This window comes from Dromaius novaehollandiae, chromosome 20 (assembly GCF_036370855.1).
Source record: "Dromaius novaehollandiae isolate bDroNov1 chromosome 20, bDroNov1.hap1, whole genome shotgun sequence".
NCBI classification, from domain to species: domain Eukaryota; kingdom Metazoa; phylum Chordata; class Aves; order Casuariiformes; family Dromaiidae; genus Dromaius; species Dromaius novaehollandiae.
The window spans coordinates 8,310,749-8,331,018 of NC_088117.1; the positions used below are offsets into that span (position 1 = coordinate 8,310,749).

Here is a 20,270-nt window from a genome sequence, read left to right on the forward strand (position 1 = left end):
GACTCTGCAAGAAGAACTAGTTAAAAGGTAAGAAACAGAAGGATAGGAATAACCGATCAGCTTCTAGATTGGCGAGGGCTTCCCAGGGAGCCAAAGCCTGCAGCGCAGAGCGGGCACAGGGCATTTGGCCAACGCAGAAGGAAAGCGGTGGCCAGGTGAAGATGACACCAGATAGTTCAGGGCAGCCAAAGCCAACGCCGCCTGCAAATTGCTCCAGGACCTCTTGGTGCTTGAGCTATAAAGCAGCAGAGGAACCGCAATGCCGAGAGGTGTGAAGAAGTGCACAGAGGAAAAACTGTCTGACCCCGCTGCCGTTTCCTTGCAGGGGAATGGGACCATCAGGCCGTTGCAGAGCTCAGCAGCTGTCATACAGTGCATTGAGTGGCAGGAATTTTGAGGAAAGGTTGAGAAAACTAGGCAGAAAGTGTCCTTACATTAGCCGTAGAAACCCACAGCACCACTAAAGGCCGAAATCCATTGCTCCAGGATGTTGTGGAGATCAAAGATATAAAGTAGATTCAAAGAGGGTTGGAAAGTTAATGGTGGGTGGATCTGTGTCAGTGAAAAATGGCAGAGATTCAACTGTGTGTGCCGAAAATTGTTGTCCTGCTGATTTCCAGAAGCAGGGAGTGTCTGTGCAGTGAAAGGACACCCTGTATTTGCCTTGTTTCTTATACCTTCCTCAGTTTTCCATTGCTCCTCACTGCTGGTGGGAGCCTAAGAGGTCCCAAGCCAGCACATCCCTATGTGATAATGTTCCTGTTGTCCAGAGCAGCCCAGCCCAGCACCAAACCCAAAAGCTACTTTAAAAAGAATTTTCTCATCTCCAGCTCACCTCCATCACTTCCCAGCTATTTGCGGGGAGAATTTGGCTTCGTCCCTCTTCCACCCCTCAGCCACATCCCAGCCACGCAGCCCCCGGTAGCGCTTTGTCCCTGCGGGTGCCAGCACAGCTGCTACTGCAAGGCTGAATGGCCACGTGGCCAGCAGACCCCCCTCAAACCAGCCTCTGGGTATTGCTTACAGGACTCCTGTGTCACCCTCCTCCTCCCCAACCCATCCTAAATTCCCTCTAGAGATCCAGGACAACTGCAGCTCCTCTCCCACACTTCCAGGAGAGCTCTGCTCCTGGAGAGCTTCTGGGGTCCAGTGCCTCCCAACAGCAGCCTCCACATTGCCACTTGCTGATGGCCTTTATGGCATGTGGACCCTGTTGGACCACACAGTTGGAGAAGGACCCTTACAGTGACACATTCCCACCTCCCCTAGAGACGACCAAGACACATCATGTTTCATCCCATGTGCTATTTCTGGCACAGCCACTTCAATCTAGCACTCGGGAGAGAGGGAACTAGTCACTCCATTGGGCATCATCCCAATGCGCTTTCATACATCTTTCCATCCCATTCTTCAGTTCAAGGGGAGGAAAACCAGGGCATTGGCACACTATAAAAGCCTTGAAAGGAGCACAAATCTCCACGTTGCAGCCACAAAGCTCTCTGTGGCCTCCCAGTGCCAGACGGGCAGCCTTGGGTGCAGCGGGCAACTGCAAGGCCAAAGGAAAGGGGAAAGATCTCAGCACAGCATTTGGAGCTGTGCTGGTGCTCAAAGCCATGACGTGTGGCTCAGGGTACCTAACATGTGATTTACAGACCTGATCTCCTGGGCGAGAAGCTGCTGCTGCCTCCCTCTCACCAGCTCCTGACTCTCTGCAGTCCCCAAGCCTCCAGTTACTGCCCCATTTCTGCTGCTGTCTTTGGCAGTCACCTGAGAGTCCTCATCACAGGCCACTGTCCTGCACTGTGAAAGCAGGACCAGAAAATTGAGGTGGGGAAGGGAAGGCCCCCAAAGCCGTCCTGGTTGGCTCAACGAGCCACGGTCCCCATGCACCAGCAGCTTAACTGTTGCCAACTGCTTCGTGTCGCTCATGTTTTGTAACCACTTATTTACTTATTTTACTAAATGACATGTAGATCACGATGGTCATTTGCCTGGCCTCGTGCCTAACCTCAGGCAGAGGATGTCACCCAAGCAGCAGCCTCACGTCCTCAGAATGTGGCCAATGCAGAGCATCTCTCTGGAGGACATCCAGCCCTGAGTTAAAAGTCCCTTGGAAGTGAAGAGTTTGCAGATCCCAGGGCAGATTGCTTCAGTGACTCATTACCGTGAACTGCTAGAAATATGTCCCTTATTTCCTGCCTGAACTGTCCAAGCTTCAACTTCAGCTCCAGCTAGATCAGTGGGTTTCAGCCCATGGGCTGCAGGCTCCCGGCACTCAACAGACTGCTTCTAAGTGCTCTGCAAACCGAGAGACAGACAGGTACAGCAAGCTGCAGTTCACCTAACAGGGTCTGCACTCCACAGGGGAGGGATTTGCAGTGAGGAGGCTGCAAATGAAGAAGAGCTCAAAGGCGCTGTGCTACTTCCTCTGGTTTTCCAGCACAGAGGGATTTTTTTCCTCCTATAAAGCAGTCTGTCATGGGCTCATCCACCACCAGAACTGACCAAAAACTCTCTGCAGGAGAGCTGGTTTCCATTCACACACCATGGCTCTGCTTGGGGCTGGGGGGAGGGCTGCAAGAACATTGTTTGCAAATTATGTTTCCTTCCCTGCAACATTTGCTTTTCAAACAGCTGACTCCCAAATGGCAAATTTCAGCTGACGGAGGGACTTTCTGGCACCCCCTTTCTTTGTTTCTCACCCCACAGCCCCATATCTGCACTTGGCTTTTGGACTGATGAAAAGTTGAAATTTGCCCCTGCAATATTTTAAATGAAAACAATTTCGTATTGTCATCAGCATCGGCTGCCACGGCAGCGAGACAAAACAGAGCTCACATTTTCCAGCTAGCAGGGAACTACAAGGATGCCAGCCCGGTTTTTCCCCTCCAGAATGAATTATACAGACATCTAGCGGTTAAAACATCCTCCCTTCCCGCTACTGTTGTGCTGAGTCCTTCTCCCTCTGGTGGCAAGGGAAAGGCCCGTAGACCCTCCGAATCTGCTGACACCACCTACTTTTAGATGCTACGGAAACATGCACATATGACGGGAACATGTTGTCTACCAGCAGCTGGGTGCCTCCTGCCCTGGGGGATGTGACGGTCACCCCAAGCTCTACGATCCATTTGTTATGAGCGTCTCCACCCTGCAATTAGTATTTTGCTTGTAGCCGCTTCAAACCCGAAAAGGGAGCAACCTGTCAGAAGAGAAGCCTCCAAGAAGCAGTATAGTGCTCCGCGATAGTTTGGGAAGGAGGGAGGAGGCAAGGTTCGCTTTGTAGTGGGTGTTAAAAGCCGAGTAGGAATTACTGCATGGAGACACGCAGCATGGCTAGGAATACGGGAGAGCAGCGCGTCTGCCTGCTCCTCGGAGGCTGCTGGGAGCAGAGGCAAACACGAGCGCCCTGTGCCTCTTCCTCAGCCTGCTCCCCAAGGAATCAGACCTCAGCATCTACCTTTCCACCCCAAACCCTCCTCGACCCATGGGTCGATTCCATGCAGGTGTGATGGGGCCGTCACAGGGGAAGGACACCTCAGCACCGTGCAAGGGGCCGGCTGTGGGCAGGAGGAGGGTGATGGGTCTCCCCGAGCACTGGGCCCTCCTGGCCGGGCCCGCTGCCACACGAGGGTGCTGCAGCCTCACGCAGAGGAGCAGGACGTCTGCAGGGCGTCTGGCGGACTTGGGGTGCTGGCGTCCCTCTAGCAGGCCTTCACGGGGATGCAGGCATCGCTGGGGACTCAGGGTGCAGGGCCCAGGCACACTCTCCGTTTTACCTATTTTTCCTCCCAAAGAAGGGGAGAAGTGCAGGTAGCAGCAGGGTTAGGGGGGAAAAAAACCAAAACCCCAAAAACCTTTCCTCATTCCCCCTTTCCAACCAGCAAAGCTTGGGAGATCCCCCCAGCTCAGGCCTGATCCCACCAGCCACAAACGCCTGGAGACCCCCCAGCACCAGGACGCACAGACCATCATGTCTTCCTGCTCCACACCCGTCCCAAGGAGCCAGGGATCCTCTGTCCGGCTCCTCCCTTTTCCAGGAAAACCCCTGCTGCGTGCTCAGCCGCAGACTGGCGCTGACCTGAGCGCCGTGGGACGTGAGGGCACACACGGACGGACGGCAGCGCACAGCCCGTGCTTGAGCCCACGAGCGAGCCCACAGCCTGGAGGAGCTGCTGGCGGTGCTTCATCCCCAGGCCACCTCCGTCACCCCAGGGCAGCGGGGCACGTTGCAAACACGGCAGATCTCACAGTCCGGCTCCAGAGCTAAGTAGGGAAAAGCCCAGTGGATAAAGTTTTCCATGTGCCAACTTCACCCTTGTAAAGGCTGGAGAGAAGCAGGGAAACACTGTTATTTTGTCCAGGGGACTAACCTCTGGGATGTCCATACTCTAAGAGTGGGTCCTCACTCTACCTACATTTCACACGGATTCCTGAAGAGGAATAAATGGATTTGCATGGCAAAACCCTGCAGTACAAAGTAGAAAAGCCTCATGTTTGCTAGGGGAAATAGGAGATACTTGGAGAGCAGAGAAGGCTGTGTGGTGTGCCATGGGAAATGCGCAAGAGGGGATCTTGGTCCCAGGTCCTACAAGGGAAAAGGCCTGGATGAACAGGATAGATCTGGGGAGCCCCATATGCCATACAGGCAGGGGTAAGCCCAAAACAGAGGTGTAGGAAGAATCCTGGTGCTGAACTGGCTGGAAGCAAGCGGGAGGGGAAGGGGTTTCGGAGGAGGAAAAGCCAGTGGGGAGCCAGTGACTACAGGGACCTTCGGCTCGGGAGGGTGGAAGGGAAGACACATACAGGCAGTGTCCGTCGCACTCAAACTTCCTAGCTCGGTGGTCTCCAGTGGGTTTTGCAGTGTTACCATTTTAGTTTGAAAACCAGTTGCTGGGACATGTAACACACACACCAGGACTCATGCAGACCGGCAGATGCAACCACCATCCCTACTCTGAGAGAGCTGCGAGAGATGCCAGGCACATCCTCCCCCTGCCCAAAGGCCAGAGCAGGAATTTGGGTGCTCCGCCAGGCTCTATATTATTCGGGAAATAGAGTGTACTGAGACGCAGATGCACAAGAACAGATGAACAAGGCAGACTAGTAACAGCTGCTCTGCATGGCCCTGCTCACAGCGCATGGAAACACTGCTGGGCCAAGGCACTCTCCGGAAGAGATTTGGGGTGCAAGCAGGGAACACCTCGCTGCTTTGAATCCTGCTCTTTTCAGGGAAGAGCTTGGCATGCACTTGTGAATAAACCCAATCTCCTTGGGGGAGGAAGAAAGATATCCAGCTCCGTCACCCATCTCTCCTCTTCTCACCAAGTCCTAGATATCAGGTCTTCTGGCTACCCCTGCCAAGCCAGCCTCAGCTTTCCAGGGGATGCTTTTAGCTCATGACTTCCACCTGCACACAATGCAACCACCACCAGCAGCTGTACCATGGGGAAAGCCAGCCGACTCCAACGATTCTGTCTTGGGAGAGCTCCTGCTAACGCTTGGGGCTGATCAGGCAGCCTAATTAAGGGTCGAGCTCTGTCCTGCCTCCCACAAACCTCCACAACATTTCAAAATAAGCACAATGGTTGGGCCTCTCTGAAGTTTGCCTTGTGGGCTTTTTCTGTTTGTTTTTTTGGAGCCGGGAGAGTTCACATTCCCAAGCTTTTCCCTGCAGCCAGTACAGGAGGGTTTATTTTTTTAATAATAAAAGAAGGAAGCAGAGCTTTGCATGTAATCTCAGCTTCCCTGAGCAGGGCTTCAGCCCCAGGCACTGAACAGGGAGTTTTAAGGAGGCTGAAAAAACTGGCACCTCTGTGGGCTGGAGTTTTCTGTAGCCCAGCTTCTTTCTTTCCATCCCAAAACCTCAATCCCAGCTTCACCTCTAAACACAGCAACGTGTACTGGAGAGAGTCCATTTCACAAAGCCACCTCCTTTCTTATTTGAAAGCAAAAAGCATTGAGGGAAAGAAATCTGCCAAGTGGAGCCATTTTGTCCATCTCAATCAGCTAATGCATACAGAGATGGGTCAGCACCTCCCAAACACAAATGCTTTAAGAAAATAGGGGGAAACCAGGAAAAAGAGGTTTCTACAAGGAAAAGGAGGGGGCTGCTGACCTCAAAAATATGAGAGACTCCTTTGCAAGTTGCAAGCGCAGGAAGGAGAGCAACCACATCTTACCTGAGCCTCTCCAGCCCTCCAGGATTCAAGCACCATCTTGGCTCTGCAGGGAAGAAATGCCTGGCTGAGCATGGGCAAGGTGGGAAGAACACTTCCTCAGAGAAAAACATCTCATGCTGACAGCCTGCTTTTAGGGAACTGGGACAGGAAAGAGTCAGGTGAACTCCAAACTTTGTGACAACCTGCTACTCTGGAAAGCAAAGTCAAGCCATGGCTGCTTTGCAAGTCTCAGTTCCTAGCTCTGCTAAATTTAAAGGATCAGTGCACCTGTAAGGTTGTGCACACCTGGAAAAGAGCTCCTCTGAAGGGCAGATGGGCCCAGAGGAAAGCGCTGACTCTTTCGGGAGTCCTGGGGCACTCGAGGCTCTGCAGTGGGTTTTAGCTAAGCACTTTGCAGCTGGTGAGCCATCCCACCACGGCTGGGGCTGGCCCCAGCTGCTGCCCAGCTGCATCAGCTGCTCCCAAAGAAAGGATATATCAGAGTACAGTAATTTGTTTTTATTGGGAATATTTGCTTCCTGCCACCAGGATGCATATGCAGCATCAGAGAAATATACAGGGGTTTGAGACCTTGTTCACCATGTGAGGCAAAAAAGGCTTGTTACAAAGGGTATTATCCAGCCATCTGCTGAGTTGAGACAGTGTAAATGAGAAGTGGCCAAAAGCAAACTGCTGAGCCTGCAGTACTCCTTACCTTTGACGCAAGGTGGACCCTGCTTCCCCTGGAGGACAGCAGAGCACTCAGCTCCAAACCTGACCCAGAAGTTTAGTCTGAGGCCCCATCTACCCTGCGATCAGGAGTTGTCGCACAGAAGCTGCTACCCAAGCTGGACAAGTGTTCAAGAGCATCAGTGTGAGCTGCTGTTTCACCCCTTGGTTTGTGCAGACGGGCGCACAGTGAAATCTTGATAAGAGCATCTCAGAGGAGAGCTCGCTTAAGGGAAGAGCTTTAGTGCTTAGGACAGGTGGAAGGGGAACCTATTTCCTGCTTGTTCTGGTTTTTCTCTGTGATTTTAGTAAGACCTTCTGACTTGCCCTCAGAGGAGGGAGGAGGCATTGAACCACAGAGGCTTCCTACCGCCTTGTCCTTCAAAGGGGTGCTCCATTGCGTGCTGCTGTTTGCTGGACCAGCTCTTAGCACTTCAGGACAGCTGCACAGCAGAAGAACTTATGAGGGTTTGTCATCCTGCAATATTCTGGTCCCAACCTCTGTTCTCCAACACAGCTGCTTTCACACGGCACCGCAGAGCATCCTCCTCCTCCTCCTGCGGGGGTACAGCTTTGGGAGAGCATTCAAAGCCACTCTGCTTGTTTCCAGAGCTTTCTGCAAACACCCACTAATCCATGCCACGCACGGCTCGGCAGCAGTGGACAGCAGGAAGCAGCTGAAAGAAAACACCCCCAAAGCGGTCACGGCACATTCCCTGAATAGCAACAGGCCATTCTGCAGCCAGAGAAATGCTGCAAACAGGAGAAGAAAAAAAATCTCTCGCCTGCCCAGAAGCATTTTCAAGCACGACAGGCATGTGGATGCACATATCGCTCTCGGGAGTAAGCTTTGTGTGCACGCTGCAAAACCTCTGTTTTGTGTGAGCACCTCAATCTACCCAGGAGGATCCCTTGAGCTTTGTATGTGGGTACAGCTCTCCATAGGCTAAGCCGTTTCTGCTGGCTACTTCAGGCAAATCACACAGTTGCATCCTGCCACAACGAGACTGAGACCAAAAGGTCAGAGCAGCCTCTTTCCCTTGTTGGCAGTCTGCGAGCAGGGCTGCACGCAGAAATACATTTGTACAGTTCATTTGCAGACCACTGATGATCACAGCTCTAGCTGCAGCAAACAGCACCATATCTGCTGCTTCCTGGGACCTGCCGAAACCCTGCCACGTCCTCTGGGCAGCTTCTGTAATGGGCAGGCTCCTGCCTCCAGTGAGACTCCCCCAGCTCCTCCTGGAACAAAGCTGTGTTTCTTGGCATGAGACAAGAGGATGAACCGGAAGCAATGAATGCTTCCATGGCTTTACAACACCACCGCTGAGACTTAAACTTCCATGTTACGCTTCCTGGCAGACACCTGCCCTGACTCTTTTTGCCTTCTCACAAGGATAGAAAAACTAACACACACACCCCCACCCACCACTTCCCTGCAAACCAAAGCTGTCCTAAAAACCAAACTGCCAGGCAGGTCAAACAGGGCCCCAAAGCCAGGCACGAGGAGGTAGATTTGTTTTATAACCCTCCCTCTGTTACTATCGTGTTTGTTGACTCTCCCCTGCACCAAGAGTTTTGCAGAGCAGTTGGGACCAATGTGGCTTCTCCATCCTGATCCATGGGGTATTACTGACCACGGGGAGAGGGCTCATCTTGCCCTTCCCAGTCCTCAAATGAGGCTGGGCCAATTACTCAGTGAGCCTTCTTTCTTTCAATGAAACCTCTTTCTCTAGAGACCCATACATGTACCTTCACCCTTCCCATCCCTAGCAAGACCGAGAGAAACTTGCCCCAGCATCCCCTTCCAGCTCCAGAGGAAGAGTTTCCCCTTCTCTCTGTAGGTTTTCCTGCCTAGCTGCAGTATGCAGACATCGGGATTTTATCAAGAACTGCATGGTGTATCCCTGTAGCGCAGGCTGCCTCGCTGGCAGACTACTACGCATGCGCAGACATGCACACGCAGAGCATCTGGACCAGCTGGGGAAATCTTTGTGCTGAAGCAGCAGCAGAGAGCAGGCCGAGTGGGCCCCCTGCTCTTGAAAGAGCACCACTCAGGTTTGGGCATCCAATTTTGTTCAGCGTTACCAATATGGGATTGCCGCAACGAGGATCTGCAGAGCCATGGAAAAGCAGGGCAGCTGGGCCACGCTGTAGGCCACAGAGCGGGTGGGCGCCTTGAGCCGCAGAAGGTAGGCCACGGTGTGGACAATGCGCCCCACGCAGAAGACGAAGAAGTGGATCCTGGCCACTGTGGGACTGGGGTCCAGCAAGGAGTAGATGGCTCCGAGGAAGAGGAATGGAAAGATGTTCTCCATGTCGTTGCGATGGGCCCTGAAAAGAGAGACATGCTTGCTCTTTCCCACCAGGCCTCCCTGCTGTCCCCCATCCTTTCTAGCCAAAATGCCCAGCCCTAGGAGCGTGGGTAGCCCTCTCCACTGGATGGGATGGAAACACTCGCCAAAGGAGTTAGATTCCCTCTACACACACAAGCAGTGAGATTTCACACCCAGTGTCTTTCCTGAGGGGATGCTGTGCTCATAAAGCTTGCGGTAAGCTGCCCTGCGTGTCTGAGACGCCTTTGCCATAATGGATGACAGCTCAAGGGTTGGAGTTTTTAAATAAACAAAGCAAAACAAAGACCCTGCAAAGCTGCAAGAAGCTCAAGGCTCGCGAGCCGCCAGCACATGGCCCCAGATGTGTACGTGTTACACAACGGTAAGGTGACCTCCCGACTGCAGCTTCTCCAAAGGAGAAACTTCCAGGGTAGGAGTTTTGCCTCTCTTTGCAGGTGTATCCAAAGGAGATTGGTAAGAAGTGGCCCAAAGGCCCCTCTGTGCCGATGTGCAGTGCTAGCATTACTTAATCGCACCAAAGTGACATGAGAGTGAAAGTTGTGAAACAGGTTGTGCAATGACCTGGGGCACGTGGGGCCAAAGCCAGCGCTCTGGTTGAACACCTGCCTATTTGAGAGTGATGGTACTGCCTGGCAGTGTATATGTGTACACATCGCTGCTACCAAAATAAGAGTAGATCATGATGTTTGCTCAGGTTGTGTCCCTTCCTCTCCCAAGGTAAAATCAATAGTGTTTCTTCAAAGTGGTTCTTTACAACAGCAGTCCCCAGCCTGTCATATGTGTGGATGGGGAGGTAGGAGACTCTGGGGGCCCATCACCCACTTCATCCCAGTGAAAACTGGTCCCCAAAGCAGTGTGGCTTTCCTCATGCTCCCAGTGTCTTTGTCTTTCCTTCTTTTGTCTCCTTACAGTGCAGGAGGTTCTTTCCAGCCTGCAGAAAGGAGCCCTGTCCCCTTGGCTTGACTGGAGGTCTGTAACGTTGTGCCATGGCTGCCGGGGGTGGATCTGGGTGCATCCGAACAGTTCCTTGTCACCCCTGTCACTCACCCTCCTCCAAGCTGCAGCAGAGACCATCTCCAGCCCCAAACCACTGCCCGGCAGGAGCTGAACGCAAGGAGCAGCTTGAGTCGATTTCTGCAGGGAGCCATCTCACGCAGCAGCAGCTAAGTCCATTTGCTACGGCCTTCTCGGAGCCCCTTCGGGCACGGCTGCCCTGGCACACCTGGAAAGGCCTGAGCTAACCTGCCTGGCTGCCGCCAGCCCCGAGCTGTCCCCTCGTGCTGCGGGGAAGCTGGCACTGCACTGCCCCGCACAGACCTGCCCCTGGCATCCACTCATGAGGATTTGCTTTGTGTCTTTCTCTCACTGTCGCTGAAGGTTTGAGAGGGGCAGGTGAAGCCCTGATCAGAATCGCTTTTGCTTCCTGACTCTTGTGCCACAGGATGTTTAAGGGTTCACAAAGCCCAGGGAAAATTTTAAGCAATTTCTTCCCTGAAATAAAGATACTTTTTACTGCTTACAGGCCAAGATGCCTTTGCTATTCTTCTGTGCAAGCTAAGAAAAGTGGCTGTGGAGTTTTATGATGCTCAGTCACAGCTCATTAGCGCAGATACAGGCTGGAATAGACCTGGCTGAAAATTGACTTTAAAAAAAGGAGAGGGGATTATATCCTAAGCCCCACTCCTCCCCCTGGAGTTGACTTCATCATGGAGGAGATGCCCAGACATCTGCCCTGGCAAGAGCCCAGCCAGAACCACCAATTTCATCAGACCAAGGTTTGCCAAAGATGTCTCAGTCAGAAACTTTCAACACCAAGTGCCCAGGTTTTTGGAGGGCTCTGGGTGACCCTGTCCCCATCGCTCTGGTTCTTCCCCCAAGCACAACTGGACTCCGGCCAGAGGAGCAGAGCAGTGCCGGGAGCACTCAGCGATGCCTGAGGACGTGAGCGGAGGCTCCGGGCCCAGCAGCTGGTTCCCATCACTGTGTTGCACGAAACAAACTGTGCGCTGAGCTCCAGCAACCCCTGCGCAGAGGCCTCACTGCCTGCCTTCCCACGCCAGAGCCCGGGTTAACCGCCGGGTCAGCAGAGCCAGGGCACCTGCGGGTAAATATTTCACTTTAGCTGTTCCCAGCTCCAGCTCTGCTGGAGCACGAGACGGACGCGCTGGCTGTTGGTAGCCAGAACTGTCACCTCAAGGCCTTTCAGACCCCCATCGCCCCCACAAAAGGCACCATGGCAAGGAAACATGTCGCCTCCTGAGGTAACGCCACAAAACCCCCCTGCACCCCAGTCTTCTCCCCCAAAATGAGGGTCATGAACACGGTTTTCTTCTGATTTCAGCTATACTGGGAGATGGCAGCTATCAGCCACCCCCCGGCTCACTCCACTACGATCAAACACAAACCCCTAAGGACTGAGCCACGGCAGAGGTTCAACAGGGCTGGAAGGAGAAATGGAAGAAAGGGGAGGAGGAAAGAAAGGAAAGGCAGCTTGTCGTTCCAGGGCCGACACGTAGCCAGAGGCCTCCTTAAAAGGCGAGGGGGAAACATCGCGGCTGCCTGCTCGCTATCCGCAGCTCTGTTCCTACCCTGCGCAGACCCAGCAGCTCCCGACAGCTACGTTGTGGCCCCCCGTCCTTCCTGTTAACGCCTGAAAGGAAAAGCCTACTTCACCCTTTTTTGGGAGAAAGACCTGGCTTTTGATTTGTCTTCACCAGGATTGTGTACAAGTTGGCAAAGACCCACCCTGAGTACTTTGACTAGCCAAGGCAAATCTCAGCCTTCCTCAGGACTTTGCTGGAGCTCCAAGAATTTATTTGCTTGGGAGTTTGTCTCTTCTGACTAGTGAAAAGTGGACTGTTATTATTATTAACAACATTATTATTTTATTTTTCCGAGCAAGAGGACAGCTCATTTGCTTTCCTTCTCCCTCTAAAAGGCCAGGAATTACGTGGTACTTGCTGTTTTTAAACTAAATCTTGGAAGCACCTAGATGTGAGCAGTGTTGTCGCCCACCCACAGCAAGGGCTGGCAGCTGAGGGCTTGGTACAAACAGGGCACTGTTCCACACCTGATTTCCTGTGCGTAACCTGCCCACACATGCGACCTACTCCAGTACCAGGGGCCCCCCTTTTTTGGGAGTGGGGGCAGCAATGCAAGCCCAGGGCTCAAACACCCTGGGTTTTAACCCTGAGGAACTGTGAGCCCCACTGAAGAAAGGGAAGAGAGGGAGTCACCTAATTAGCGAGGCAGAAGTTACTGCCACTGTGTCCGGCCTCTTCCCAGGTATCCAAACAGCACTGGGACCAGTCACACAGTTCCCAGTCACGACCTGGTTGTGCTGTCCAAGCTGTGCAAGAAATTGGGGAGATCTGGGGTCCTGTCAGAACAGGGCACAAGGAGCCCTGGGGTGTGGGTACGGGACAAAGCTCCCAGGGGACTGCGGGAGCCTCAGTATCTAGGAACGGTTGAACCATGTCAGAGTTGGCCACTGGACCCTAAACCTGGATCCTTCCATGTTTCTTTGCTTCAGCACACACCATGCTCCCATTAAACATTAAGCTGCCCCAGTATATGGGGTCCTGCCTTGGAGCTGCACCCATTCAACCCATCTAGGTAATTACTTAACTAATGAGCCTTTCAGCTTCTCACTGCTTCTTTGCCAGCAGCTCTGAGGCACTGCATCACAGCGCAGGAGGAATTCCAGCACCGCCACTCACCTGCGGCATCGCTCCACGTCCGGGTCCTCGCGGTAGTACTGCAGGCCTCCGTTGCGCAGCGCGTCCTCTGGGTTAGCGAATGCCTGCAAGACAGGAGGGCTGTGAGGCGACATGTTTCCAACACGGGGCACAGGAGCTTGATTTGGGCATTTTTTACACGCAACTTTAAAACGGCAGAGTTAAAAAATAATTCATGAAGTACTAATCCAGATGGGAAGAGCAGAGTTAATGCACCCCTTGCAGGCGTAACTCCTCCACTACACCCGATGGCACAACAGAGATCGCTTTGGTGCCTTATGAGACGGTCAGATCCTTTCCCAGACCAGAAGCACAGTCCAGCTGGCCCATTCACAACATACTTGGGGGAATAACCATCTACGTTAGTTCCCGTCTGGTTTGCACATACAGTTTCTAAGCTCAGGCCTCGCTGGCTGCAGCATTCAGAGCTGATGAGCGATCTGTATGTTGCATAAATGTTAATGAGATGTCAGGATAGTATCATCCATTATATTTATTGCAGGAGGCCCTAACAGCAGCCAGAGCTGGGAGTTTCCACTCTAATACATCCTACTCCCTCTTCTGATAACTTATAATGTTTTCAGGAATTTTACAGGCTGAAGTTTTGCCCTCATTTTTTAAGACCATTGGGAATTTATCCCTGCCTAAGGAGACATTTCAGCCACTGCTTCTCACCATCCTTCACAAACACAAGTGCAATTGCACTAATATGTCAGAGGCAAAATGCAAGTTCCTGGAGGTTAGACCCAGCATGTCCCAAGGCGTTTTCCTTATCTTCTGAAAAACCCTTCTCTGCTCACAGAGCAGATCCCAAACCAGGGGCTTCAAGGGAGCGCCTGGAGTTCCTTTGCAGGCCTGATCCCAGTCCACTTCTGTCGGCACAACCCCCTTAAAGGAGACTTTGCCAGCCTTCACATGAGATCACTTCTGGAACAGAGCACAGAGCTTGCAGATTCTGAATGCAACATGCAAAAGATCATCAGAAGGGACAGATTAGCTTGCCCAGATGAGACAGAAAATTCCCTGGCTGGATTTTTTGCAGCAATAGCTAGAGAGGGAAACAAGCCCTGGGGGAATCGGATCCAAACCCAGTAAACTCACAAATAAAAATTATTTATACAAGCTCCCCACCTATGTTGAGAAGCTGTTCCACAGGGACCTGGCTACACGCAACAGGTTGACTTTGCAGCCTGGAAAAGACCCTAGCACTTTCTTTAACCATGCTGCAAGCCCAGACTGTCCCAGGACTAGGCATCATTCAGAAACACAAGGGGAAAAGCCAAATCAGTCAGTGATGATGCTACAGCACAAAAGTATCCATCTTTGCATTACCTCTGAGAGCACAAATGTCTCCCTCCCACTCCACTGATACTGCTGGAAACTTCTCAAATACTTTTAAGTGGTTTTTGCAGACAGCTGAGTTTTGCTATGAGTTCAGTTTGGGTTGCAGGTGATAAAATGTCTGATTAACACAGCACAGTGACCGCAGCCAGAGTTCCCAACCCTCACTGTATTTCCCCCCGTGCCCAAGAATTATTTCCTCCAGCTATTGTTTTTATTTCTCACAACTCTGTGTTCTCCTGGAGCATTCATGCACGGATTCAGCCTCTGAAAGCACAAAAGCTTTCTGCTATGCTACAGGAATTCTTTCTCACAATTCAATGATTTGTTCTTAAACCTTTTTCACTTTTCTCCTTTTCTTCCAGACACAGCAAATTAACTGTAAACAGAGTCTCTTTCCAGAAGCAGCTCACCTGCATGGCATTTTAGATCTGAAATTATTATTTAGATTAGGATTCAGAAACGATAAACATCAAGCTACAGATGGTAGAAACAAACAAAAAGAGCCAAAGAAAAGCGAGATATTTATCTGCTGCAGCTATAAAACAAGTTTTGCTTTCAACTTAAGTCGAATAAAACCCAACCTGCTTCAGTAAACTTTGTCAGCCTTTACAGGATTAAATTCAGAAAGGACTTGCAAAAAAGCCAAACATAAACCCATGGAAAAAGCCAGAAGAGGAGAGGGAGGAAAAGGAAACTGGAGGAACTTACCTTCTTTCTGAGCCTTACTTGTCCCGTAATGATGGCAACAACGTACATTTTTAAAATCAAGATTGTGCTGTAGAACAGAAATGACATAAACACTTTGTTTTCCATCATTTTTGGGAAGACGGGGAGACGCTCTGTCGTCTGTAGCAATTACAGCCAGTGGAGATCTTGCTTCAGCTACGAGAGGGCTCTGTGGGAGAGGGGGAAGGAACGGCAATGTTTAAACACAACAGAAGCTACGACTATTTTCTCATGGAAAGCCCATGGCCCCAGTACTCCCCTTCAGGCTGGACAGGAGCAGATGATGTGGCAGAGCTCCCGGTGAATGAAAAACAAATCGAGGAACCAAGAGCAGCATGCTCGCGCTGATCCGTGCTGCAGACTGCTTGCGTTTCTCACTGCCTACTGCAACCAACTCCATGGGACTCCATGTCCCAAGCTGGTACACAACCCCCTCGACCGTGTGGCCCAGAGAACATCGGCCCACCCACAGGTCAGCTTCCTGCCCTCCCTAAACCCCCCCACACCACGATACCCCCGTGCCCCACCTCCCCTTCTGTTTGCACCCAGCAGGACGGAGCTGCAAAGAGCATCATTAGCATCATCAGTTGCCCATCAGCGGTGCGGGCACTGCTTGCCCCCCAGCTAATGAGTTGATTAATTGTGCAGCAATTGGAAGAAGGGAGAGTTAGGAAGAAGGCAGGCACCTACCTATGCTGCATCCAGCCCTGGGTTTCTCTGCTCCTGTCCCCAGCTCCTGCAGCCCACCCCTCTGTGCCAGCCCTCCCAGTGCTCCCCAGTCCCGCCCAGCGCTGGCGGCCGGCTGAGCGGCTCCGGCAGAGGCGGTCGGCCCTCCCCTCCACAGCCACCTGCCGAGGAAGAGGGGCCAGAGCCGTCCCCGCACCACCACTGTCAGCTGCCCCCGCGCCTGGGCTATACGTTCTGCCAGGCTGCTCCGGGCATCTCCCGTCCGGAAGGAGAGGCCCCCACTGACCTGCCTCCCAACACAGCCGGGCAGGTAGCGAACTGCAAAGCCCAAACCCACATGCAGAAATAAAAACCAACCTGCCCATCCCCAAATACAGTTTGTGCTGCTTTCGTCCAAGAAAGAGGCGAATCAGTGGCATCCCCTACGACTTTATCCTCAGTCTAGAAAGTGGCATGTGAATTTGCAGCTGACTTCTTCCAGCTCTTGAACACTTGTGAAGAAACAGCAAGATCTAAGCCTCTGCTGGCAGCTAGGCTGCTCCTTGAATGCAAAGGTTTAACTCCTCCTTCCCCAGTCCTCGCCTGAGTGCTGGCAGTACCAAACCTGCAAGCCCGCAGTGCAGGAGCAGATATGAGCTCTTCAAGTTTATTACTACTGAAGGGCTGGATTCAGGGTTTGTTTCCTTTACACAGAAGAAAGAGGCTTATTTCCAGCATATGAAAAATTTTAGAGGTTGAATAGAACATGAACATTTTGAGGATTTGAGCAGTTTTTTTATTAACTGACACTTTGGAAAAAAAAGTTGTTTCAAACCACACAAAATCTCTCAACCAAACAACTTACAGAGCAGGATGGTTTGTCCTTTGCAAAACAACCTATCGAAGTGTTGGTTCTTCTAGGATCAGTTTTGTTCTTTAGAGTTTTTTTAACTGCCTATTGGGCAAAAATTATCAATCACATCCATCCCAAGAGGGACCAGAGTAATCAAGCAGAAACACCACATGTAGCCCTGGACCAGCACTCAGGTCCTGTTGCTACAGACTCTGTTGCACAAGGACAGGTCTGTCCCGAGGAACAGGACTCTGGTGGAGTCCCTCTGCCCGGGGAGGCTTGGGAGCCTTTTAGTCTGGGGTGCTGGTGTGAGTTTGAGGCTGCCTCGTTTTCTCCTGAGATCAGCACTGTGAAAGAGGTTTTGTTCCTGCCATTTACTGTTGCGTGCCATGGCCAGCCTCACATGTGAGCTGCGTGCTCTGGCCATCTCAGCCAAGGGAGGCCTTCTCCTGTACCCGTCCAGCCCAGACTTCCTTCCTTCCTTCCATGTGAACTTGCCAGTCTCCACAACCTTCGCTGCAGGGCAGGGCTAAGAGCCAGAACTCTTCAAGCACACAATCTTTCTCCAGGCACAGAGATCTGCAAAGTCTCTACATTTGCCTCTGAATTCCCCTTGCTGTGGTTGCTCTGCAGAGCGCACATGGGGTAATGCTGCAAACCCAAAGATGCTGTTCCTGTCACCGTGATGCACCAGCTCAGCCCCACAGGGTTCCAAATGTGCAGAGAGCCTCCGAAAACCCAAAATGCTGAATTTCAAGGGTGAGATACTCACAGCTGGTCACCCTGGAGTCAGAGAGGCTGCAGAACAAGTCCCAGCAGAGCCCAACGCGGTGCTCAGCAAGCATGCAGCAAACGCCTTCAACGGGCTGTTTCCCTGGAGGGGTGTGAACGGGGTACCAGAAGACGCAGCAGCTTCACAGCCACGTGGATTCAAATACTGCAGTAGGGGATGGGGCATTCACCCTGGACCCCAGCCCTGCATCCCCACCAGACCACCTCCAAGTCCCACTCACATTTTCCTGGAGCTAAACAGTGCGCTAGAAATGCTTGTTTTGCCATTGCCAAGCAGAAGCAGTTCATGGCAAAGCCACGTCCCAAACACCTTTTGCTTCCATTTCCCCTCTCTGTGGTTTATAAGGAGCAAACCCGTAGCAGAAAGGGCCTTGATGATGTGAGGGACAGGGCAGCCCTGCAACAGGGAGTGAGACTTTCTCAGGCAGCCCCTTATCTGGTTCTCCTGGGAGCCTAGAGCCAGGGCAGGCAGTTGGACCCTTCAGCAACACATCATGCCCTCCATGGAGCCACTCCAGTTTTTACCAGCTGAGGATCCAGCAGAGAGGCTCTTCAATACAGAGTCCTTTTTCCCTTCTTCTGCCGTCGTCTTCTCCCAAAGCAGCCCGCATGCCTCACTGAGCAGCAGGAATATGTGCAAGCTTGGTACCACCTGCAGACAGGCCAGGACTTCTCCTGCTAGCCGGAAACACACAGACTTTGTCCTCCTCAGTGTTATTCAAGTTTTGACAGGAATCCTTGGACAATTTGCACCAGCAACTGGCACAAATTTAAATCAAATGGAGTGATCAAGCGACAGAGTTTGTTTAGGCGTAAGCCCTTGGGGCAGACCCAGACACGTGTGTTGTGTATGATGTATGGGCTCCGTCGCGTACAAAAACCTGCAGTGGGCGAAGGAAATTGTTTCTTCCATATATTCACGTATTCCAGCCCCCTTCACCGTGATGCAGAGCTGAACCCCAGAGGGGAGGGCTGGTGTCTATCGACGCAGCACCTAGGTGTATAGGGACGCAGAGCAGAAGGCAGATGCAACGCTCCTGGGATCCCAAATCCCACTTGATTTCTCAAACTTAGGCGCCTTGTGTGGTGTCAGACACATTTCCACCACAGAGCTTCACCTTCCTGGCTTCCTTGACGCAGGGTAATGCTGGCTCCCAGGAACATGTTGAACAATCCCATTAATTCAGGTGGAAGTAGGCCATTACTGTTAACAATTTGATCCTCCTACAAGGATCATATTCTGCTAGGACAGAGCCATTACTTGAATGAGACTAGGTCCTAAGAGCAGTATGTCTTTAAATTATGTGTAAGTGACTAATAAGAATCACAGTCAGGCTTTGAAAGGGTTAAAGATTTAGTCATCAGGTTAGAATGACCCCAGGAATTTTGGGGAGAAGATGAAGGGTTTTGCTGACAGAGGAACTAAACATTGGCAGGCAGAAGGAGAGATACTTGGGAGATACTTGAGAAAACTACTTAAAAATAGAAGCCCTTAATAATGATCCTGCTTTGAAAGGAATATTTGGAAGGATTCTGGAATTAAAAAGAAAAAAAAGAAAAACCACTCTCCACTCCCACATGGGAAGTCATTTATTTAACCAGCTGACTTGTACTAAAGTATTATAACAGCCAGAGCAGTTTTGTTTTTCACTATTGCTATGCAGGGGAATTTCCTAGCGGCAGCAGGACCTACATGAGAGGGCTGGTTGCACCATAAATCCTTGGCAATGCGGTATGGATGTGTAGGCCAGGGTGGCATGGCCTGGGCTCCAACCTGATCTCAAAGGGCAGCAGATGTCCTGGGCAATTACAGCTCTGATTCCCAGAAGTTTTCCCAAACGAGCAATTACATCTCGCAGCCTGGCCAGTAAAGAGCCCGAGGGACTGTTCCAGCCTGGAGGAGACAGGCAGGCGGGCGGCACTTCTCCAATGTGCTCCATCTTGTTAGTGGAGAAGATGCAAAGCCCTTTCCTGAACGCAACTGGGATTTTACTTGCCCCAAGCCTGTGGCTCAGCCCATGGCTTCAGGCAGTGCTTAGCTGCATTCCTGGCTCATTCTGATGCCGCTGTGAGCACCGGTGCCCTCGTTACCTGCCTGCAGACATGCCCTGCCCCAGCGATCGCTTGCCCTGTATTGTGCCCAGCCCTCGGAAACCTGGCGCAACACGGGCGCTGCTCTGGCTCATCAAACGCAGCTATGTTTTCAAGTAAAGGCATGAGTTGTTCAGCTATTTATTAAAGAGAAAAGTGCTCTACCTATGCAATCTTTAGCCGGCACAGAAGGTCACACCAACATGATGGTCATTTAACCCTACCCATGATGCACCATCTTCCCCTCTGCTGAGAGAAAGAAATCCCATTGCTCCATGTGCAAATCCCCATGCCCTAGGCTCCTGGGCTCTTTGCAGCACATAGGACAGGAGGAGGCCACAGCCTGCAAACTGACTCAACAACGAAAGCATCAGCATCTCCAGAAATAAACAGGCTGGTTCAGCCTCTCTGCAAACTCAGATTTTGTCTGTGTTGCATTTGAAAGCATTTTCCCTGCAACTCTACTGGCTGGAGCTATTTACCTGAGCGGCCTCAGAAATGAGGCATATATGGTTAGTCTCTCCCGATTAGTCCTTTGTACCCAGGAAGACCAGGTGTATGGTGCCCAGAGCAGGAGAAGACCTGGGGAAGGCTGTGGAGGCTCCAGGTCTAAGGCAGAGAACAGGAGCAGAGGAAGCTGCCACTCCTCAGCTGGCCCTGGGTCCAACCAGGCCCAAGACCAAGTGAGGGAGGCAGTGGCACGTCCTCCAGCCTCCTCCCTGCATCTCCACCCACTAGTCCCTCCTGCCTCCCCAGGCTGCTGCCCTGCTCCCAGCCAAGCCAGGATGCACTACTCTCCTTCCCTCCGCACCATACT

The 20,270-nt window shown here is 52.0% G+C and overlaps 1 protein-coding gene across 6 annotated transcripts in view; it reads right to left on the reverse strand.

Annotated features, from left to right (window-relative positions):
- Positions 1–6,662: 6,662 nt before the first annotated feature.
- Positions 6,663–20,270, reverse strand: part of PTGES (prostaglandin E synthase) — a 31,946-nt gene continuing 18,338 nt past the window's right edge. For 4 of the 6 annotated variants that reach the window (XM_026101821.2, XM_026101820.2, XM_064523753.1 and 1 more), the window contains 3 exons: positions 15,034–15,220; positions 12,964–13,046; positions 6,663–9,221 (listed from right to left, as the gene is read on the reverse strand). In XM_026101821.2, coding sequence (XP_025957606.2) covers positions 8,972–9,221; positions 12,964–13,046; positions 15,034–15,141 — 441 coding nt within the window. In that variant the 5' untranslated portion in view covers positions 15,142–15,220 and the 3' untranslated portion in view covers positions 6,663–8,971. Of the gene's footprint in view, positions 9,222–12,963; positions 13,047–15,033; positions 15,221–15,741; positions 15,821–16,095; positions 20,263–20,270 lie in introns of those variants that run through there. The other 2 variants (XM_026101822.2, XM_026101823.2) reach the window with 2 other exon arrangements.